We start from the raw sequence: 18,011 nt of genomic DNA on the forward strand, positions 1-18,011 counted from the left end.
TGATCTTGATTTTAAATAAATCCAAAAATGAAATCCATGGGTTGGCCTAAGAGGTGAAGGCATTGGTCTTTGATTATCACTCCCTTCAATATTCAAGGTTCAATATTCAAGATTTAACACCACATGGATGCAAACAATTTATTGGAGCGTGCCTCATTTCTTAATGAAAAGCTAGCAATTTAATCAATTCCGTAGAGGGAAACTTTAGAGGATGTAGTACACGGGATCGGAGTTTACTCTGTAGGAATTATATAAATATTAATTTTATACCTATTAACTATTAACTGCTCCTGTTAATTTTAGAAATAATAATGAAATGATTTGTGATTCATATTATTTATGAAAAATGTTAGAGGAGCCTTTCAAACTTACTACTTATATATTTAAGTTTTTTTTTTTTAAATTTATTTTTTACTTAATAGTTAAGGAAGTGACTATTAATAAAATAAATTAGGTATTTTTTTTAATTTTTTTCTTAATAATTAAAAATGTTAAAAAAATACTTTAAAAAAATTATAAAAAAAAAATTATAACTAGCAATACGTCCATTGATAAATGTTGGGTGGCCCATTAACATCATTGATTATAGTGAGCCATATTAGTGATCCATTAGAGCACATAAAAATGATTATTGGTTAGAGAAACTTTGACGTATAGAAAGTTTTTCTCTTGACCCTGGATGAATTGACATTAACATTTTTTTTTATTGAGAGCGTGGACTCCCCACGTCAATGATATTAGGTACGAGTTGCATCAGGTTCTTAATGGTAGCGGAACTTTTTTGCATTATGCATACGAGAGATACATCGAACTTTCCTATTTCATTCTTTTTTCTTATAGCTAGCTTTAGAATGCTGCTTTTCATTTACAATCTTATCTTCCAGTCAAGCTTAGTTAGGATTGAAATTATTTAAAATGATTAAAAATAACAAGATTTTAATTATTTATCTAACTTTAATTAGTAGAGACTTAACACCTTTTTTTTTTTTGTTGAAATCAATTAGAGACTAACATTAGCTGAGAAAGCCCAATCAATTTGAGCAAACAACCGCAGGCAGAAGGTTGAAATTTTGATTGTTTGGAAACAGCTCATAACAGCAGCCTGCACTCCAGCTCCAGTTCAAATGTCATGTACAAACTCCCCAGTCCCGCGCCCCCCCACCCCAATACGTTTAAGGAAAGAAAAAGGCAACCCTTCCTCCCTCTCACGAAGCATGTGAGACAGCCCAGAAAAGAATTTTATGGAAGTAATCTTGATTCTTGACCTGCAACTCCTCATCCATCCATGACTTTTCCATAATCGTTTTCCCCAGTCAATACGTCAGGGAGTCAAGTCGTCCTACTCCGAGTCAATGCAGAAAATGAGTAGGATACTTCCTCACCTCCTCGGACTCTTCAGCCGTGTAGTATGCATGAAGGGATTTCCCAAATGCACAGACCTCGACCTGCTTTTACAAGTCTTCTCTTCTCCAGTTCCCGAGTCTACTGCCGTGTTAAACTGCGAAACTCCATATTATATTGTGAAGCCAGCAGGAGCAACAAAAATAATTATCTGAACACGTCGTTTGTTTTATCGATCCATAGAGTGATAGGTTGTTGCTGGTGAATTAGGATATGGCTTCTGTCTCCCTCTTTGTTTTCTTCCTCCTGTCATACCTCGTGTTGCTTATTTCGGCCGAACAAGAAGATAACTGCCATCCCTTTTCTTGTGGAGATCGTCTGGGCCTTCTGGGCCCGATCCCCTTCCCATTCGCCAATATCACACACCCAAAGTGTGGTGTTGTCATCGTAAATTGTACCGAAGAAGCCGCGATGATTCAGCTGGTGACCGATGAATCAAGACAGTACGAACTTATAAGCATCAATAAGCATCGGCCTAATGCTTATGTCCTGCTTATCCAGAACCAGACGCTTTTGAAGAACTTGCATTCGGGTAAATGCGAATTCATAACGAATTCGACTATCCCCCCCCCCCCCCCCCCCCCCCCCCCCCCCCCCCCCCCCCCCCCCAACTCCATTCATCTCTTATAAAATCATTTCAAACAATCGGACCTTTGTCAAATGCAAAAGCACTGTCAATAATCCTGGCTGGAAGCAATGGAGCGATTTTGAGTGCAGAGACAAATATAAACTCTACGATCCTCTTTCAAGCGAATCAAGCGATCCTCTTCCAAGCGATAGTATTCCTGGATGTTCCATTATTCAGCTTCCAATAAAGCCGCCGCCAAGTGACAGTGACCAGAATTCACCAGTCGTAACCGCTGAGTTGGAACTTATAGTGAATGTGTCTGAAGATTGTTCCCAGTGCCATGACGGAGGTGGTCAATGCCAGCTTGACCGCAAGAGAAAATTTAATTGTGCAAAGAAAGGTGTGGGATACACAAATCCATTCATGATACGGCCCCAAAGAACCTTTTTTTTTTTTTTATTAATTTTTAATATTGTAGTTATTCCTAATACACGTGCATGCTAGTACTCTGTAGTTTGTTCCATGCCATATATATAAATATAGTTCAGTACTCATATATATATATATATATATATATATATAGGTGATTGATTCGGATTAGTTTTGAATTTAGATGATGAGATCATCAAATATTAGAAATAACTTTGTCGCAATGAAAGAAATCTGTATGGGATCGACATGAGCTGGCTGATGGTGCTTTGTTACTAACCCTTTTAAGATTCCAATGGATCGATGCCCAATTCTTCTCAAACTAACACCATTTTGTTGTATCTTCTTTGCAGGGAAGAAGAGTAAAGTGTTGGCGATAGCCTTGGGTAAGCTGCCTCTTCAATCTAATTTTTCTGTTTAATTGATATTCACACGTGCCATTTGATTGCTTATGGAAATCATAATATTCCATCATAATATGTCATCGACCCCCACCCACCTGTCTCCCGGAGAAGCAGAGTCGCAACTAGAAAGAATGCTCATTTTGTATTTGTTGTATTTATTATTTTTTTTTTTTAAACTGCCTCTTCAATCTAATTTTTCTGTTTAATTGATATTCACACGTGCCATTTGATTGCTTATGGAAATCATAATATTCCATCATAATATGTCATCGACCCCCACCCACCTGTCTCCCGGAGAAGCAGAGTCCCAACAAGAAAGAATGCTCATTTTCTGTTTGTTGTATTTATTTTTTTATTTTTTTGAGGGGGGAGTGGTGAGGCTATAAAAATAAAATAAAATAAACAAATTAGAGAAATACTATGGCAATTACATTTGACCCCGTCAATTTGGTCTTTAAAAAAAAAAAAAAACCTTTCAAAAAATTGTGGGGCCCAACCAGAAAGAAAGCTCATTTTGTTTTTGTTTTATTTATTTTTTTATTTTTTTGAGGAGGGAGGGGTGAGGCAAAAAAAAAAAAAAAAAAAAAACCAAATTGTGGGGTTCAACGTTAATTTCTATAGTATTTCTCTTCTTCCTTTTTACCCTTGTAAAAAATGAGTTCCTGAAATTTTGGGAGCACCAACAATACACCAATTCTGCCCCTGTCCGAGAGCCAAATCAGGCCACACCTCCCCCCATTTCTTGAGATTACAAAAATGCTTAGTCTATTGTGCGTTCGTGGCATATAAATTAATTGCAACTCCTAATTTTGTCATGAGCTTTGATCAACGCTCAATTTTCTCCATTTCTATAATTCTAGGGCATTTATTATATAAGGAATCTAGTGAGAGACTTCCGACTTACATACATAACCTATTTCAGTTCCATTATATTCTTTAAAGGCTTCTTGTCTACCTGTTAATCAAAAGTTAACTCATTCAAGGGTTAAGATAGTAAAATCAGGGCATCTTTATAATTTTTGCTGCTTCATTTTTACTCTGGAATTACCTAAAGAAAGCCAATTTTGCTTAGTTTCATGACTCCCTAAATATTTTGTTTGAGTTACTCTGATTTATGCGCTAGTTCATAATACTTTTTTCTTTTATTACAGCGACTTTATCTGTTGCCATTGGAGTTCTGATAGTCATTGGCCTCAGCTTCAGGCGAAAGTTTAGATCCATTTTGAAGAATGAAAGTCTAACACATCAGAATGTCGAAACCTTTCTAAGGAATAATGGACCCTTTGGTATAAGAAGATACAGTTACTCAGATATAAAGAAAATGACCAACTTCCTCAAAGATAAATTAGGCCAAGGAGGTTATGGTAGCGTCTACAAGGGGAAGTTACAAGATGGGTCTTTGGTAGCAGTAAAAGTTTTGAAAGCCTCAATAGGAAATGGAGAGGAATTCATAAACGAGGTTGCCAGCATTAGTAGGACCTCACATGTCAACATTGTTACCTTTAGGGGCTTTTGTTTTGAGGGTTCCAAAAGAGCTCTTGTTTATGAATTTATGCCTAATGGATCTCTAGAGAAGTTCATATATAAAAAAGATTCACCATCTGATCATCAATTGCAGTGGGAAACATTGTATAAGATTGCAGTTGGCATAGCTCGAGGATTAGAGTACTTGCATAGAGGTTGTAACAATCGAATCTTGCATTTTGACATAAAGCCTCACAACATTCTTTTAGATGAGAACTTTTGTCCAAAGATCTCGGATTTTGGCCTTGCAAAAGTATGCCCTAGAGAACAAAGTATCATATCAATGTTGGGTGCAAGAGGAACTGCAGGATATATAGCTCCAAAAGTATTTTGTAGAAATTTCGGAAGGGTCTCTCACAAATCAGATGTTTACAGCTATGGAATGATGGTTTTGGAAATGGTTGGAGGTAGAAAGAATATAGACGCTGAGGTTGATCGTACTAGTGAAATATTCTTTCCACATTGGGTTTACAGGCGCCTTGAACTCGATGAAGAACTAACATTGCATGGTCTCAGGACTGAAGAGGATCGACAAAATGCAAAGAAGATGACAATAGTGAGCTTGTGGTGCATACAGGCTGACCCATCAAACCGGCCAACAATGAGTAGAGTTGTCGAAATGTTGGAAATGAGCCTCAATGCCTTGCAAATTCCTCCTAAACCTTTCTTGTCTTCCCCATCAAGATCAGAAGCTGATTCTTCGACTATAGTGGTTCTATCTCATTCTGGTTCTAAGGTTCCCTAAAAAAATATTTTTCTTGAATAGGAAATCTTAATTCTCGAAAGCAAGTTTGTATATTTTTCAACTTTATCAAATATTAGCTTGTCGATGCACCTTCAATTGAAGCGCTGCCCAACTTTAACTGCCTAAAATATGCAGTATTATCTGGCTTGATGGCTCGATCACATCATATTCTCTGGCATTATCTAACTTCATCCCTTGTCTGGGTTATCAAATCTATCTAAGGGTTGATTGAGAACAGAAGAGATATGTCTAATAATCCCTGGCTAGAATTATCACTAGAATTATTTTCCTTACCCTTTTCTGGAAGCTTTCACTGACTTTGGTCTGTTCATTTATTTTCACAACAAGGGGAAAATCCCTTGATTTGAGTTGATCTGTTTGCATAAGTGTGATCTTACTTGGAAAATAGATACTACTAATAAGTAAATTGGCTAAACAATTTTTACAATACTGAAATTTATCTTATGGATTAAACCCAAGCAATGTTGGAGCTAGTTTTAGCAAAGGCTTTAGGGTGTTTGGTTGAAACTTCCTCATGAAAAGAAAGCAAACCGCGGTCATGCTACCATTATAAGTACAATTAAATCCATTTCTCACCCGATTCAAAATGCTGTATACACATCCTTCCTCGCAAACCTTGTTGGGTGTGACCACCTTTGGACCAATCAACCCAAATGATGCTCCTATTTGAGTTAATGTCCGGGTGAGTTTTGGTCTCGAGGGTTGCCAAGTAGTGCGCATCCATGTAACATGGAGGCTTGCCTTGATTCTCAAAAATGGGGTAGTATGCGACATCTAATACTATCTGTATGGCTAGCTTCCAATGAACTTCGAACTATTGGTTGCCTTTATGTCAATCGGACAATGATATCATCGGCCACATGCACTTATTATACCGCCCTCAATCCATGGGTTGTGGATCATCAAATGAGCCAACAAAACTTTGGTTAGAGTTGATGAGGTAGTTGTAAATTGTTGTGAAGTTGAATAGAGGAATGCTTGTTTCGGAGAGCAACACAAATCTTTCATTGGAGAAATTGAGTAGGGCATTAGCTAATAGGCGCCTCTCTGCATCGATCATTGTGGCTTGTTCCCATTCCACATGCCACTGCAAAACAAGATACAATCCAAATTAAATTTGCAGTAAGATGCCTTAATGCGGTATGCCATATTGAAGTTTTTGGCCGAATAGTTTAATGACCGGTGCCCATTGCTGCATTTTTGCTTCCAGACCTTTTTCTAAAATTTTAACTCAATTTTATATGAGTGATCAGTTACAGTTTGTGATTTTGTGCTTTCTTTTTCTACTCCAAATTGTATTTGGCACATTCAATCAGGTATCAATTTGAAATTGCAAGTTAGCTTATTATAAGGAACCAGAACCCTGAAATTGGATTCCCACCTTCACCGAGAATGGGATGCACCCTTCCCTTCCCCCTGCCCCTCTTCTCCTGGGGAAGACCTTTGCCATGAGGTTCAAGTCAACATATGATTAACGTGGTTTGCAATGATACAATCCTCTATAACTATTTTGGGGGCATGCCCAAGGTGAAGAATCCTTTTAGGAGAGGTTTCTTGAAGCAAACTCTTTCTTTTATAAATTTTTATTCTTTTTTTAGCTCTTTTGCACCAACAATTTCTATTATTTATGTGGATATATGAGTTTCACTTTAAATGCTAAATGTGTTGCTTAGTTCGATTTTTCCCCTCCTTGTAAATTACATGTATACAACCCCATATGCATGTCAATGTGACATCCTAAAAACCGTTAGACAAATATAGCCAGATGATTGTGTGTTTAATGAAACATATACATACAAAATGACTAAAATTGTACCGCCGTGAGCTTTACTACCAAAGCAACAGCTACTCATTATCCACAACCAGTGATAAAAATCAAAGAATAGGGGAAAAAGAAAATGTAGATGATACAATTTGAGGTAATGGACATATTGGTGGCCGTCGGAGCTGTTAATGGTTATGAACTTTGTATTCACCGAAGGAAAGTACAATGGTAGCACCATCACCATCCTAGGGAGGAACCCAGTCTTGCACCACGTGAGGGAGTTGTTGGTGATTGGCGACACTGGCCTTTTCCGGTTTGCAAGAGGTTATGTCGAGATCAGGACTCACGTATTTGATCTCAAGACATTGGATGCCGTAGTTGAGTACAATGTCTATGTGTTGCATTATTGATGCTCTTTAGTCTCTTGACCTTTTGGGGTCAGGTATATTCGATGTTGCTCTGTTTTTTTTAGGTTGATTTTCTTTTATGTTGGTCACTTTGAATAATAACCCGTGCGGTGTGGGAGCTGGTTTATGTATTTTTTATTTTTTTCTTAAAAATTAAAAATTTTAAAAAAATACTCTAAAAATTTATAAAAAAAGAACAAAAAAAATTTATAACTCGCAATAAGGCCAATAATAAATGTTGGGTGGCCTGTTAGCATCATCGATGATAATGGGCCATATTAGTGATCCATTTGAGTACATAAAAATTATTATTGGTTAGAAAAACTTTGACGTACAGAAAGTTTTTCTCTTGACCCTGGATGAATTCACATTAACATTTTTTTTTTTTTATTGAGAGCGTGGACTCCCCACGTCAATGATATTAAGTACGAGTTGCATCAGGTTCTTAATGGTAGCGGAACTTTTTTGCATTATGCATACGAGAGATACATCGAACTTTCCTATTTCATTCTTTTTTCTTATAGCTAGCTTTCAACAGAATGCTACTTTTCATTTAAGGAAAAATATAGTTGCAAGCACAATTGTGCACTAATCTATACATCAATATGATGTGATTGGTCAAAAAGTAGATTTTATTGATAACAGTGTTAATTTAAATTTTAAGTATGAATAAATCAGTGTTGGTATACAGATTAGTGCGCAACTGCGCTTGTATGTAGCAAAACTCTTCATTTAAAATGCTATCTTCCAGTCAAGCTTAATGAGGTGTGAAATTATTTAAAATGATTAAAAATAACAAGATTTTAATTATTTATCTAACTTTAATTAGTAGAGACTTAACATTAACTGAGAAAGCCCAATCAATTAGAGCAAATAACCGCAGGCCGAAGGTTGAAATTTTGATTGTTTGGAAACAGCTCATAACAGCAGCCTGCACTCCAGCTCCAGTACAAATGTCATGTACAAACTCCCCAGTCCCCCACCCATACGTTTAAGGAAAGAAAAAGGCAGCCCTTCCTCCCTCTCACGAAGCATGTGAGAGAGCCCAGAAAAGAATTTTATGGAAGTAATCTTGATTCTTGACCTGCAACTCCTCATCCATCCATGACTTTTCCATATTCGTTTTCCCCAGTCAATACGTTCTCTCGTTAGCCCCCCCGTCTCCTACTTCCCTCACAACACGGCTAAGAAAATGAAAAGCTCATTGTTTGATCAACTTTACTTGTACCAGTTACCAACTTTCGAGAAAACTTATCCCCCGGGCCTGGCCAACACGTCAAGATTTTTCAAAGATGCCATTTGTGGGCCACGCGATGTTTTTCCTCATTCGTCTTTTTATGAGATCGGCCCACAATTAATCAATGTTTACACGAGAAGTAGAGACCGGAACGTGGCTCATGATATCTGCTTTACGGGTTTTTTGGTTGATTTTAATCGTTTCAAGAGTGGAAAATTTGATACCAGCCGCCTTGGTTTCCATGAGAAATGGTTTAAAGTTCAAAGCTTTTGACAGAGTCAAGGAGTCGAGTCGTTCTAATGCGAGTCAATGCAGAAAATGAGTAGGATACTTCCTCACCTCCTCGGACTCTTCGGCCGTGTAGTGAGTATGAAGGGATTTCCCAAATGCACAGACCTCGGCCTGCTTTTACAAGTCTCCCTTCTCCAGTTCCCGAGTCTACTGCCGTGTTAAACTGAGAAACTCCATAATATATTGTGAAGCCAGCAGGAGCAACAAAAATAAGTACCCGAACACGTTGTTTGCTTTATCGATCCATAGAGCGATAGGTTGTTGCTGGTGAATTGGGAGTTTAATTGGGATATGGCTTCTGTCTCCCTCTTTGTTTTCTTTCTTGTCTCATACCTCGGGTTGCTTCTGTCGGCCGGACAAGAAGAATCATACACCAAGAACTGTCGTCCCCTTCATTGTGGAGATCTGGACAGCATCGGATTCATCAATAATATCACACACCGAAACTGTGGTATTGGCATCGTAACTTGTAGCAATGAAACTGAGAGGATCCAACTGGTGATTGGTGAAAGACAGTACGAACTTACAAGGATTAGGATTAGAATTGATCCTCAGCGTAAAGTTTATTTCCTGCGTATGCGGGGCCAGAAGGTTTCGGGGAACTTTTCGTCCGATAGATGCGAATTCCAAATGACCATACACCCCGGATCTTCATCCATCCCCTTTCAATTCAATTCACCCCAGATGACCCTGTTCAAATGCGACGCTGTCCAGCAGCATCTTGGCTCGATGAAATTTAACTGCGGAGACTATTATTTCTACGATCGTCAAACAACCTATGGCATTCCTTCTGGATGTTCCATTATTCAGCTCCCAATAAAGCCGCCGCCAAGTGACCGTGAATGGTATCCACCAATCGTAACCGCTGAGTTCGAACTTCAAGTGAATGTGAATGTGTCTGATGATTGTTTCCAGTGCGATGAGAAAGAAGGACAATGCCAGATCGAAAGAAACATAGATTGTCCAAAGAAAGGTATGGGATACACAAATCCATTCATGATAAGGCCTAAAAGAAATTTTCTTTTTTATTAATTTTTAGATTGTAGTTATTCCTAATACAGGTGCTAGTACTCGTGTTTGTACCATGCCATATATATATAGATATATATAGTTCAGTACTCCTCTATATATATGAGCGGTAAGCTTTATATATTCGGATTAGTTTTGAATTTAGATGATGAGATCATCAAATATTAGAAATAACTTTGTCGCAATGAAAGAAATCTGTATGGGATCGACATGAGCTGGCTGATGGTGCTTTGTTACTAACCCTTTTAAGATTCCAATGGATCGATGCCCAATTCTTCTCAAACTAACACCATTTTGTTGTATCTTCTTTGCAGGGAAGAAGAGTAAAGTGTTGGCGATAGCCTTGGGTAAGCTGCCTCTTCAATCTAATTTTTCTGTTTAATTGATATTCACACGTGCCATTTGATTGCTTATGGAAATCATAATATTCCATCATAATATGTCATCGACCCCCACCCACCTGTCTCCCGGAGAAGCAGAGTCGCAACTAGAAAGAATGCTCATTTTGTATTTGTTGTATTTATTATTATTTTTTTTTAAACTGCCTCTTCAATCTAATTTTTCTGTTTAATTGATATTCACACGTGCCATTTGATTGCTTATGGAAATCATAATATTCCATCATAATATGTCATCGACCCCCACCCACCTGCCTCCCGGAGAAGCAGAGTCCCAACAAGAAAGAATGCTCATTTTCTGTTTGTTGTATTTATTTTTTATTTTTTTGAGGGGGAGGGTTGAGGGGGTCAAAGTCAATTTCTATAGTAATTCTCTCTCTTCTTTTTTTTTTTTTTTTTTTTTTTTAATAAAAAAAAAACCCCGTGTTAAAAATGAGTTCCTGAAATTTTGAGGGCACCAACAATACACCTAATTCTGCCAGTCTGGAAGCCAAATCCGACCTCCCTCCCCATTGCTTAAAAGGAAAATTGCCACTGCCGTGATTCTGGAAGATGACCTCTCCTTTCAAATACAACAGAGAAAAGAGAGTCAACTGTTCAAATTTCTGTCGCGCACAATTTCCCTTTTGACTGGCCTACACTACAAATTTATTCATCGACTCTGTTAATTTCCTCCATTGCTGCCCTTCAGTTAAAACTTAACTTCTTCCTTTCCTCACATTTAGGTGTTGGATGCCCAGCGATCGTCATTATAATTATTTGCTTGTGGCGTTCTTACAAGAAAAAAAAAGCTTCCTCAAACTCTTTGGCGAGGAATACTTATGCTGTTCAATCCTCAAGATCAGACCTGGAAGTGGGGAGTGTCTACTTTGGAGTGCATATTTTCCCATACAGTGAACTTCAAGAAGCAACCAATAACTTTGATGATGAAAAAGAACTTGGAGATGGTGGATTTGGGACTGTGTATTATGGTAAGATAAACCGTTGCTTCAATCACTAAATCACGGCATAAACTTTCCAAGCAGAAGTGTAGAACAAATGCATAAAAAAACAAAAGGACTTGACATGCATCTAGCAATTTACAGACTTACAATGGCTATTTTTCTCAACTAGGGAAACTCCGTGATGGGCGGGAAGTTGCAGTCAAGCGCCTATACGAGCACAACTGCAGACAAGTACAACAGTTCATCAATGAAGTTGAAATTCTCACGCGCATGCGCCACAAAAATCTAGTGTCCCTTTATGGGTGTACTTCACGCCGCAGCCGTGAACTACTACTCGTGTATGAATACATTCCCAATGGCACTGTTGCAGATCACATCCATGGAGATCGAGCAGCACCTGGGTCACTCTCATGGCCTACTCGTATGGGCATCGCCATAGAAACAGCCAGTGCATTGGCTTTCCTCCATGCTTCTGAGATCATACATCGTGATGTGAAAACCAATAATATTCTCCTTGACATGAACTTTAGCGTCAAAGTTGCAGATTTTGGGCTTTCTCGACTCTTCCCCAATGATGTCACCCATGTCTCAACAGGACCTCAAGGGACTCCGGGCTATGTTGACCCCCAATATCATCAGTGTTACCAGCTTACGAAAAAGAGCGATGTCTACAGCTTTGGGGTTGTCCTCATTGAGCTCATATCATCTCTCCCAGCTGTTGATATAACTAGGCATCGGCATGAAATAAACTTGGCTGACTTAGCCTTAAACAAGATTGAACAGCGCGCACTCCATGAGTTGATCGACCCATATCTTGGCTTTCAGTCAGACGGCGAAGTTAAAAGGATGACCATTTCAGTCGCAAGCTTGGCTTTCCAATGTATACAGGGGGGCCAGGAACTTAGGCCTTCCATGGTAGAGGTTTTGGAGGCATTAAAGGGTATTCAAAGTGGTAAGGATACTGGACCTTTAAATGTACACCCACCAACTTCACCGGATTGTGATGACGTTGTATTATCGGACAAAATACATGAGCTGCCACCTTCACCAAATGCTGTGACTGATAACTGGACTAGTACTAGATCCTCTACACCCAATATCAGTGGTTAAATTTCTTCTCCATTCTGTTAAGTTTTTCAAGTAGATGATAAGATAATGTGTTGAGATTTCATTATCATCACATCTACTTAATTGTTAATTTGTTCTTCATAAAAGGCATCTGTGGATAATTTAAAATTTGGGGAATGTATATATTGAATGGAATGATCGAGTAATGTTAATATTTTTAATCTGTGTTCTACCAAGTACTAAATAAGTAGTGGATTGTGTGCTTGACGTCTTACTATTCTTCACTGGTTTAATGCTTGTGGTAGTGTCCAATGGGCTAGTCTCTAGCCCATTTTCTAGTCTTTTTTATTTCATTTTTTCCCTTTTCTTTTATTTTTCTCCCACTCTTTGTAAGGATGCTAAAACCTAAGATCTACCATCGTCCATCCATCCGGCTCATTGCTGCCATGCGTCCCTCCTTCGATCTAACAGTTGCCAATCCATCAACCTCCATTGCCAAATTGTTCAACATTAAGGTTGGTTCCATGCGCCTCCACCTCGAGCAATATCTTAGCGGTTTTGCATCTTCTTTCAAAGGATAGTTCACTATTCTCCTCTTTGCAAAATGCAAGAGTTCATTCTTACTTTCTTTTCTAAAGTTACGAAGGACTACAGTTTGGAAAGCTCCATTAAATTTATGGAACCAATAAGTTTGGTGCATCATTATCTACTACAACTTTAACGAAACAGGCTTCAATGAAAGTCATTTTCTCTCAAGAGAAGTGCTACTAGAATTGTCACCTGAGTATAATAGTAGAAGTACGTACATTTGATGATTTTTGTTGATAAAGTTGGTAAGACAAAACAACCGATCAAATGGAGTCCAAAAATTATCGCAAGGTAGCAGCACATTACGGCAGAGCTTAAGTGTTTTTGGGTCAATGGAGGAGAGAATGACAATTCTGATCGATGGACTATGGTAGTGGATGGGAGGTATTTTGACTCGCAGAAAGCCGTAGGGGTGTAGAAAAACCAGTCAAACCAGCCGTGATCGATGCAAACCGACTGCCGGAGTGCAAAACCAGTAGGGAACTAGTCGGCCGACGGTAGGACTTCAACAAAACCGATGTCGGTCAGTTTTAGTCTTAGTTTGAGCCCAATTCAAACCGTTGAACCAGCCGACGTTAGTTGCTCCTTTTTTTTTTTTTTTTTAATTATATCTATTGAAAATGACGCCGTTTCACTTAAACAAATGAAAATAGTCTTTTTAGTTCTTTAGTTTCTCAAAAAAGTAGTAAATGGAATGGCACTGTTTCGACCTAGGTTTGAAAATAAAGCCCCTTGCCTTCAGTCCTCTTCTTCTCAAGCCCTCTTCTTCTTTCAGACTTTCAGTCTACAAGTCCAGCCTTCAGCGGCAGGAAGCCCAACCTCTAGCCATCCCTTTCGACCATTCCTAGTTCCGAGAAACAGCGTCATTCTCTCTTCCTCTGATTCTCTGCGCCGTTCTCTCTCCCTATCTCTCTTCTCTCTCAGATTCTCTGTGCCAATCCATTTTGTTGATTTTTGTTCTGAATCAATCTTGTGATATTTGTTGTAAGATTTTCTAGAGAGGGTACGGATCCATTTTCTTGTTTTTTGTGTGATAATTGCATTCGAGACTCGAGTGAATTTGTGAAATGTGAATCTATAACAATCGCCTATAGAGAAGAGTTGAAGGTTGAAGATGAAGGAGAAGCTCGGGAAGAATATGTAGAATGGGAAAGTGAAGTCTTCTCTACAGCCGATTATTACAGAATCTCTGTTTCAGTGTTTCTCATCTCTCTCTCTCTCTCTCTCTCTCTCTCATCGCGCCACCAACCGTTTTCTTCCCCTTCATCAGTCAATTTTGATTAAGATAAACATATTTTTAGCATATCGGTGCGGTTTTGGTTTTGGACCAAAACCACATCGAGGTGTTCAGTTTTTATCCCTAAAAAGCACTAGATCTATCCCCAAGTGTCAAAGAAAAATGGAGAAAAGCTAGAAAAAAAGATAGAGAAAGGACAAGGAGAAGGTAGAAGATGAGAACTAGGGAGTGTAGTTGAACTAGAGATAGGAGAGGAGGAAGCTTCACCGTGTTTTACTGGTGAGTGGTGTTTTAAAATTAATGCATGAATGAAGTTTCTGAGGCCCATTATGATGCGTTGGATAAGCAAAGGAAAGCGGTCTTCCAATCTATTGTCAAATGACTTCTTCTTCCAAAATGATATTTTACCAACCCCTAGTTTCTGCCTCCATAATAGTAATCAAGGCCACTTTTGCTTCACCAACATATGCATGGCTCGTTCGGTGAAATTCTTGCTGTCCAAGCATACAGAGGGGTGTCATTGGAGTTATGGCTAGCTAATGGCAAGCCACCATGTGGAATTTGCTTTGGACAAATGTTGTTCCTCAAAAGCCAGATATGACATTGTAAAATACCATTAAATGTTGCTTGAATAGTAAATAGTGTTTGGGTATGTGGTCGTCCAAAGCTGCATTAATGGTGTTAATTTCGAAATTAATGGTCCACTGTAGATATATATTCTCTTCAATTCTCTGATTTGTCTTTGATTCCATGCATGCAGGGACATGATTAATTTGTAAGAACTAGTCAAACAGGAATGTTTTACATTGACTATTTGTTTTCCATGAAATTAAAGAAAACGAAAGAATGAGAGGAAAATACGTAAGAGGTCACCTAAGTTGGTATGCATAACCTCGGCATTGAATTGAGTGACTCGCTGAACTCAAAAGACTGACCATTAAAACTGAAATTGGAAAACGCTATCTGCAGGAGACTTCGCGCAGGGATCGCGCAGGAACGTCTATGTGGAAATGAAACGGTGCGTTTCCCACGAACCCATCCATTCGAAGTCCCTCCTCCATTCAACGCGCAACTCACTCTCCTCCATCTCCCTCCTCCATCTCTGGTTATTCCCCACCGATATGGGAATCTGAAACCTAGCCTCTGCATTCCCTTCCTCCATTCTCACTGTCCACCCAAGATGGGTTTATGAACCCAGAAACTCTAACCGAGAAATCGAGAGCCAGCTCCCTCCCTCCTCTGCGTCGCGACCCTCTAAATACTCGGGGTCGTTCTCGTTCTCGAGATGAGAAGAAAAAAGTCTTCTCCGATGCTGCCTGTGCATTATGGTGTAGGAAAAACCACCATTATGATAAGAAATATACCAAGCAAATACACGTACAATATTCCATTCATCCTCTATCGATACACGTATATACACACACGGGAGAGACTTTGTTTATTGTTTGTTGACTCTTCTTTGCATATAAGTTGAATTTTTGGAAACCTAACTATGAGTTTTTGGGCTTGACGTTTCCGGAATGATGTATTTGGTTGATTAAAGATTTTCTTGATCCCCCCTTTTACAATTTAGTTCAATTTATTTACGAATAGGTGTGGATCTCAGCCATTTTTTTTGACAAATTGGTTCAATCCTTTGATCTGTGTTGGTTGGGTTGTCCATTATCTTTATTTTCTCTCTTCATGTTTGCCTTCTGTGATTAGCTTCATTATTTTCCTTATTTCTTCTTGTGTACATGTTACATGATCTGTCAGACGTAAGATGTTGGTGGAATTTCTAGACGAGTATTGCAAGTTGAAGAATGAAAAAGTGGAGACTGAAGAACAAAGTGTGTCCGCTTTTAATTTCGTATATTTGCCTATAGACTTCAGGAATTTATTGTTCATTCAGCTTAATTTCCTTCTCTAGTGCATATGCGACCCTCAACTCGAGCTGATTCCCCACACCCACTTCCAATTAGTTCTATATGCAATATTTGTGCTCTTTGAGTATATATTGAGAAACAAAAATAACTTATACATCACTGGGTGTAACAAAGGATACTCGTTAACTTCACCGACCCTCAGGCTGTGTGGAAGTTTTACCTTGCGGCTAACAACCAGTCATGGGAGCTTTTTCATTCAAACAAGATACGCTAGATAGCCTTCGCAAGACTACAGATATAGACCTCATTGTTATTGGGAAGGAAATCGTTGCAGGTCTTCTACAGGTAGGGAACGACAAACACATCTGCTCCCAGTTCAATTCACGGGCAATTTCATCTTTCCTTTTTTTTTTTTTAGTTCACATGACGTGGCAGAATAACTAGTTCCTGCGCATTTCGTGCGCCAACTTCCTTGTCCGTAGAAGAACTGTTAAAAATTTGAGAAAACATGGAGGCCGGTCCGACTATTCTTCGTCAATAAACATCCCTCTAATAGAAGTCCTCCACGTAAAACTTCTATTTTACATATTCTGTATTTGCCTACACCCGATCAACATCTCATACAGCCTTCCCGTGCCTCCATCACTTTCTTCTTCTTCCACTCCATCCTAACTCAAACTCAGATCTCGATCCCACACTCATCCTCGACGACGACTCGACCCCCTGAACCAGGTGTTGGACGGAGCTCAACCCCCAAGCCGGCCCAAACGAAGCTCGACTCCAAGAGAGTTTTTCACAGCCCTCCCGTTCTCTCACTATCGCGATTAATAATTTCGCTGCATATAGAACTTTCGTGTTGAGTAATGTGGAGTCTGGTTCACACCACTCGAGCGGAGGCATTGGCCGCTCGAGCGAAGTCAGGCAGAGTCGAACGCTCGATGTTGGCTCGACAGTGAGCTCGAGCAGGAGGAGTTCGCTCGAGCGGAGGCATTGGCTGCTCGAGCGAAATCAGGCAGAGTCGAACGCTCGACGTCAGCTCGACAGTGGGCTCGAGCGGGATGCGGAAGGGAAGTTCGCTCGACGCGCGCTCGACACGCCGCTCGAGCGAACATACGATTTAGGGATTCCGCCGTTTGAACTATAAATATGATTTTTGCCTCTTAAGTCTGTAACAGAGCAGCCACGAAAACACTGTGGATGAACAGTGTTGTGACCCATCTTGTAGTGTGATTCCTCAATAATAAAAATCCTCTGCAGCTCCCGTGGACGTAGGCAATTTGCCGAACCACGTACATCTTGTGTCATGTGTGATTGCGTGTGTGATCGTTTTCTCATTCGGTGTTATTTTTCAATTCATTGTCATCGTTTTTCACAACAATTGGTATCAAGAGCCAAGGTTCGGGTCTGAGGAGAAACGATGGCTGGAGATGAATTGAAGGTATCGGGGATCGAGAAGTTTGATGGCACGGATTTTGGATACTGGAGGATGCAGATAGAGGACTACCTCTATGGGAAGAAACTCCATCTTCCACTATTGGGGCAGCAACCGAAAAAGATGGATGATGCTAGTTGGAATCTGTTGGATCGACAGGTTCTGGGGGTTATTCGATTAACCCTGTCGAGATCCATTGCACACAACGTCATCAAGGAGAAGACGACGGCGGATCTCATGGCGGCTTTGTCAGGTATATATGAAAAGCCGTCAGCGAATAACAAGGTACATCTGATGAAAAAGTTATTCAATTTGAAAATGGCAGATAGTACGTCTGTTGCACAACATCTGAATGATTTTAATACTATCACAAATCAATTGTCGTCTGTTGAAATTGAATTTGATGATGAGATACGTGCACTGATACTATTGGCTTCATTGCCAAATAGTTGGGAAGCCATGAGAATGGCTGTTAGTAATTCTGCTGGTAAAAATAAACTGAAATATGATGATATACGTGATTTGATTTTGGCTGAGGAGGTGCGCAGGAAAGATTCAGGCGAGACCTCGGGTTTGAGTTCAGCCCTGAATGTTGAATCTCGAGGGAGATCACATGACAGGAATTCAAACAGAGGAAGATCAAAATCAAAGTATAGGG

The 18,011-nt window shown here is 39.4% G+C and overlaps 3 protein-coding genes and 1 pseudogene across 3 annotated transcripts; 3 read left to right on the forward strand and 1 right to left on the reverse strand.

The window, feature by feature from the left end:
- Positions 1 to 1,614: 1,614 nt before the first annotated feature.
- On the forward strand, positions 1,615 to 5,308 carry LOC122312553 (rust resistance kinase Lr10-like). Its single transcript, XM_043127197.1, has 4 exons — positions 1,615 to 1,933; positions 2,016 to 2,369; positions 2,752 to 2,784; positions 3,954 to 5,308. The coding sequence occupies exons 1-4, from the start codon at positions 1,615 to 1,617 to the stop codon at positions 5,069 to 5,071; spliced, it is 1,824 nt and encodes a 607-aa protein (XP_042983131.1). The 3' UTR covers positions 5,072 to 5,308.
- A 225-nt stretch (positions 5,309 to 5,533) lies between these two features.
- On the reverse strand, positions 5,534 to 6,203 carry LOC122312554 (annotated as a pseudogene).
- An 842-nt stretch (positions 6,204 to 7,045) lies between these two features.
- On the forward strand, positions 7,046 to 7,267 carry LOC122314185 (dirigent protein 22-like). Its single transcript, XM_043129606.1, has one exon. The coding sequence runs from the start codon at positions 7,046 to 7,048 to the stop codon at positions 7,265 to 7,267; it is 222 nt and encodes a 73-aa protein (XP_042985540.1).
- A 1,280-nt stretch (positions 7,268 to 8,547) lies between these two features.
- LOC122314183 (LEAF RUST 10 DISEASE-RESISTANCE LOCUS RECEPTOR-LIKE PROTEIN KINASE-like 1.1) lies at positions 8,548 to 12,475 on the forward strand. Its single transcript, XM_043129604.1, has 4 exons — positions 8,548 to 9,765; positions 10,136 to 10,168; positions 10,945 to 11,190; positions 11,333 to 12,475. The coding sequence occupies exons 1-4, from the start codon at positions 9,084 to 9,086 to the stop codon at positions 12,271 to 12,273; spliced, it is 1,902 nt and encodes a 633-aa protein (XP_042985538.1). The 5' UTR covers positions 8,548 to 9,083; the 3' UTR covers positions 12,274 to 12,475.
- The last annotated feature ends 5,536 nt before the right edge of the window (positions 12,476 to 18,011 follow it).

Source organism: Carya illinoinensis, chromosome 6, assembly GCF_018687715.1.
Source record: "Carya illinoinensis cultivar Pawnee chromosome 6, C.illinoinensisPawnee_v1, whole genome shotgun sequence".
In the NCBI taxonomy this organism is placed as follows: domain Eukaryota; kingdom Viridiplantae; phylum Streptophyta; class Magnoliopsida; order Fagales; family Juglandaceae; genus Carya; species Carya illinoinensis.

Coding starts and splice junctions, on each gene's coding strand:
- LOC122314185 (XM_043129606.1), top strand. CDS start 7,046: ATGGTTATGAACTTTGTATTCACCGAAGGAAAGTACAATGGTAGCACC.
- LOC122312553 (XM_043127197.1), top strand. CDS start 1,615: ATGGCTTCTGTCTCCCTCTTTGTTTTCTTCCTCCTGTCATACCTCGTG. Junction 1,934..2,015: donor TTTGAAGAACTTGCATTCGG/GTAAATGCGAAT, acceptor CCCCCCCAACTC/CATTCATCTCTTATAAAATC. Junction 2,785..3,953: donor AGTGTTGGCGATAGCCTTGG/GTAAGCTGCCTC, acceptor CTTTTATTACAG/CGACTTTATCTGTTGCCATT.
- LOC122314183 (XM_043129604.1), top strand. CDS start 9,084: ATGGCTTCTGTCTCCCTCTTTGTTTTCTTTCTTGTCTCATACCTCGGG. Junction 9,766..10,135: donor CATAGATTGTCCAAAGAAAG/GTATGGGATACA, acceptor TCTTCTTTGCAG/GGAAGAAGAGTAAAGTGTTG. Junction 11,191..11,332: donor ATTTGGGACTGTGTATTATG/GTAAGATAAACC, acceptor TTTCTCAACTAG/GGAAACTCCGTGATGGGCGG.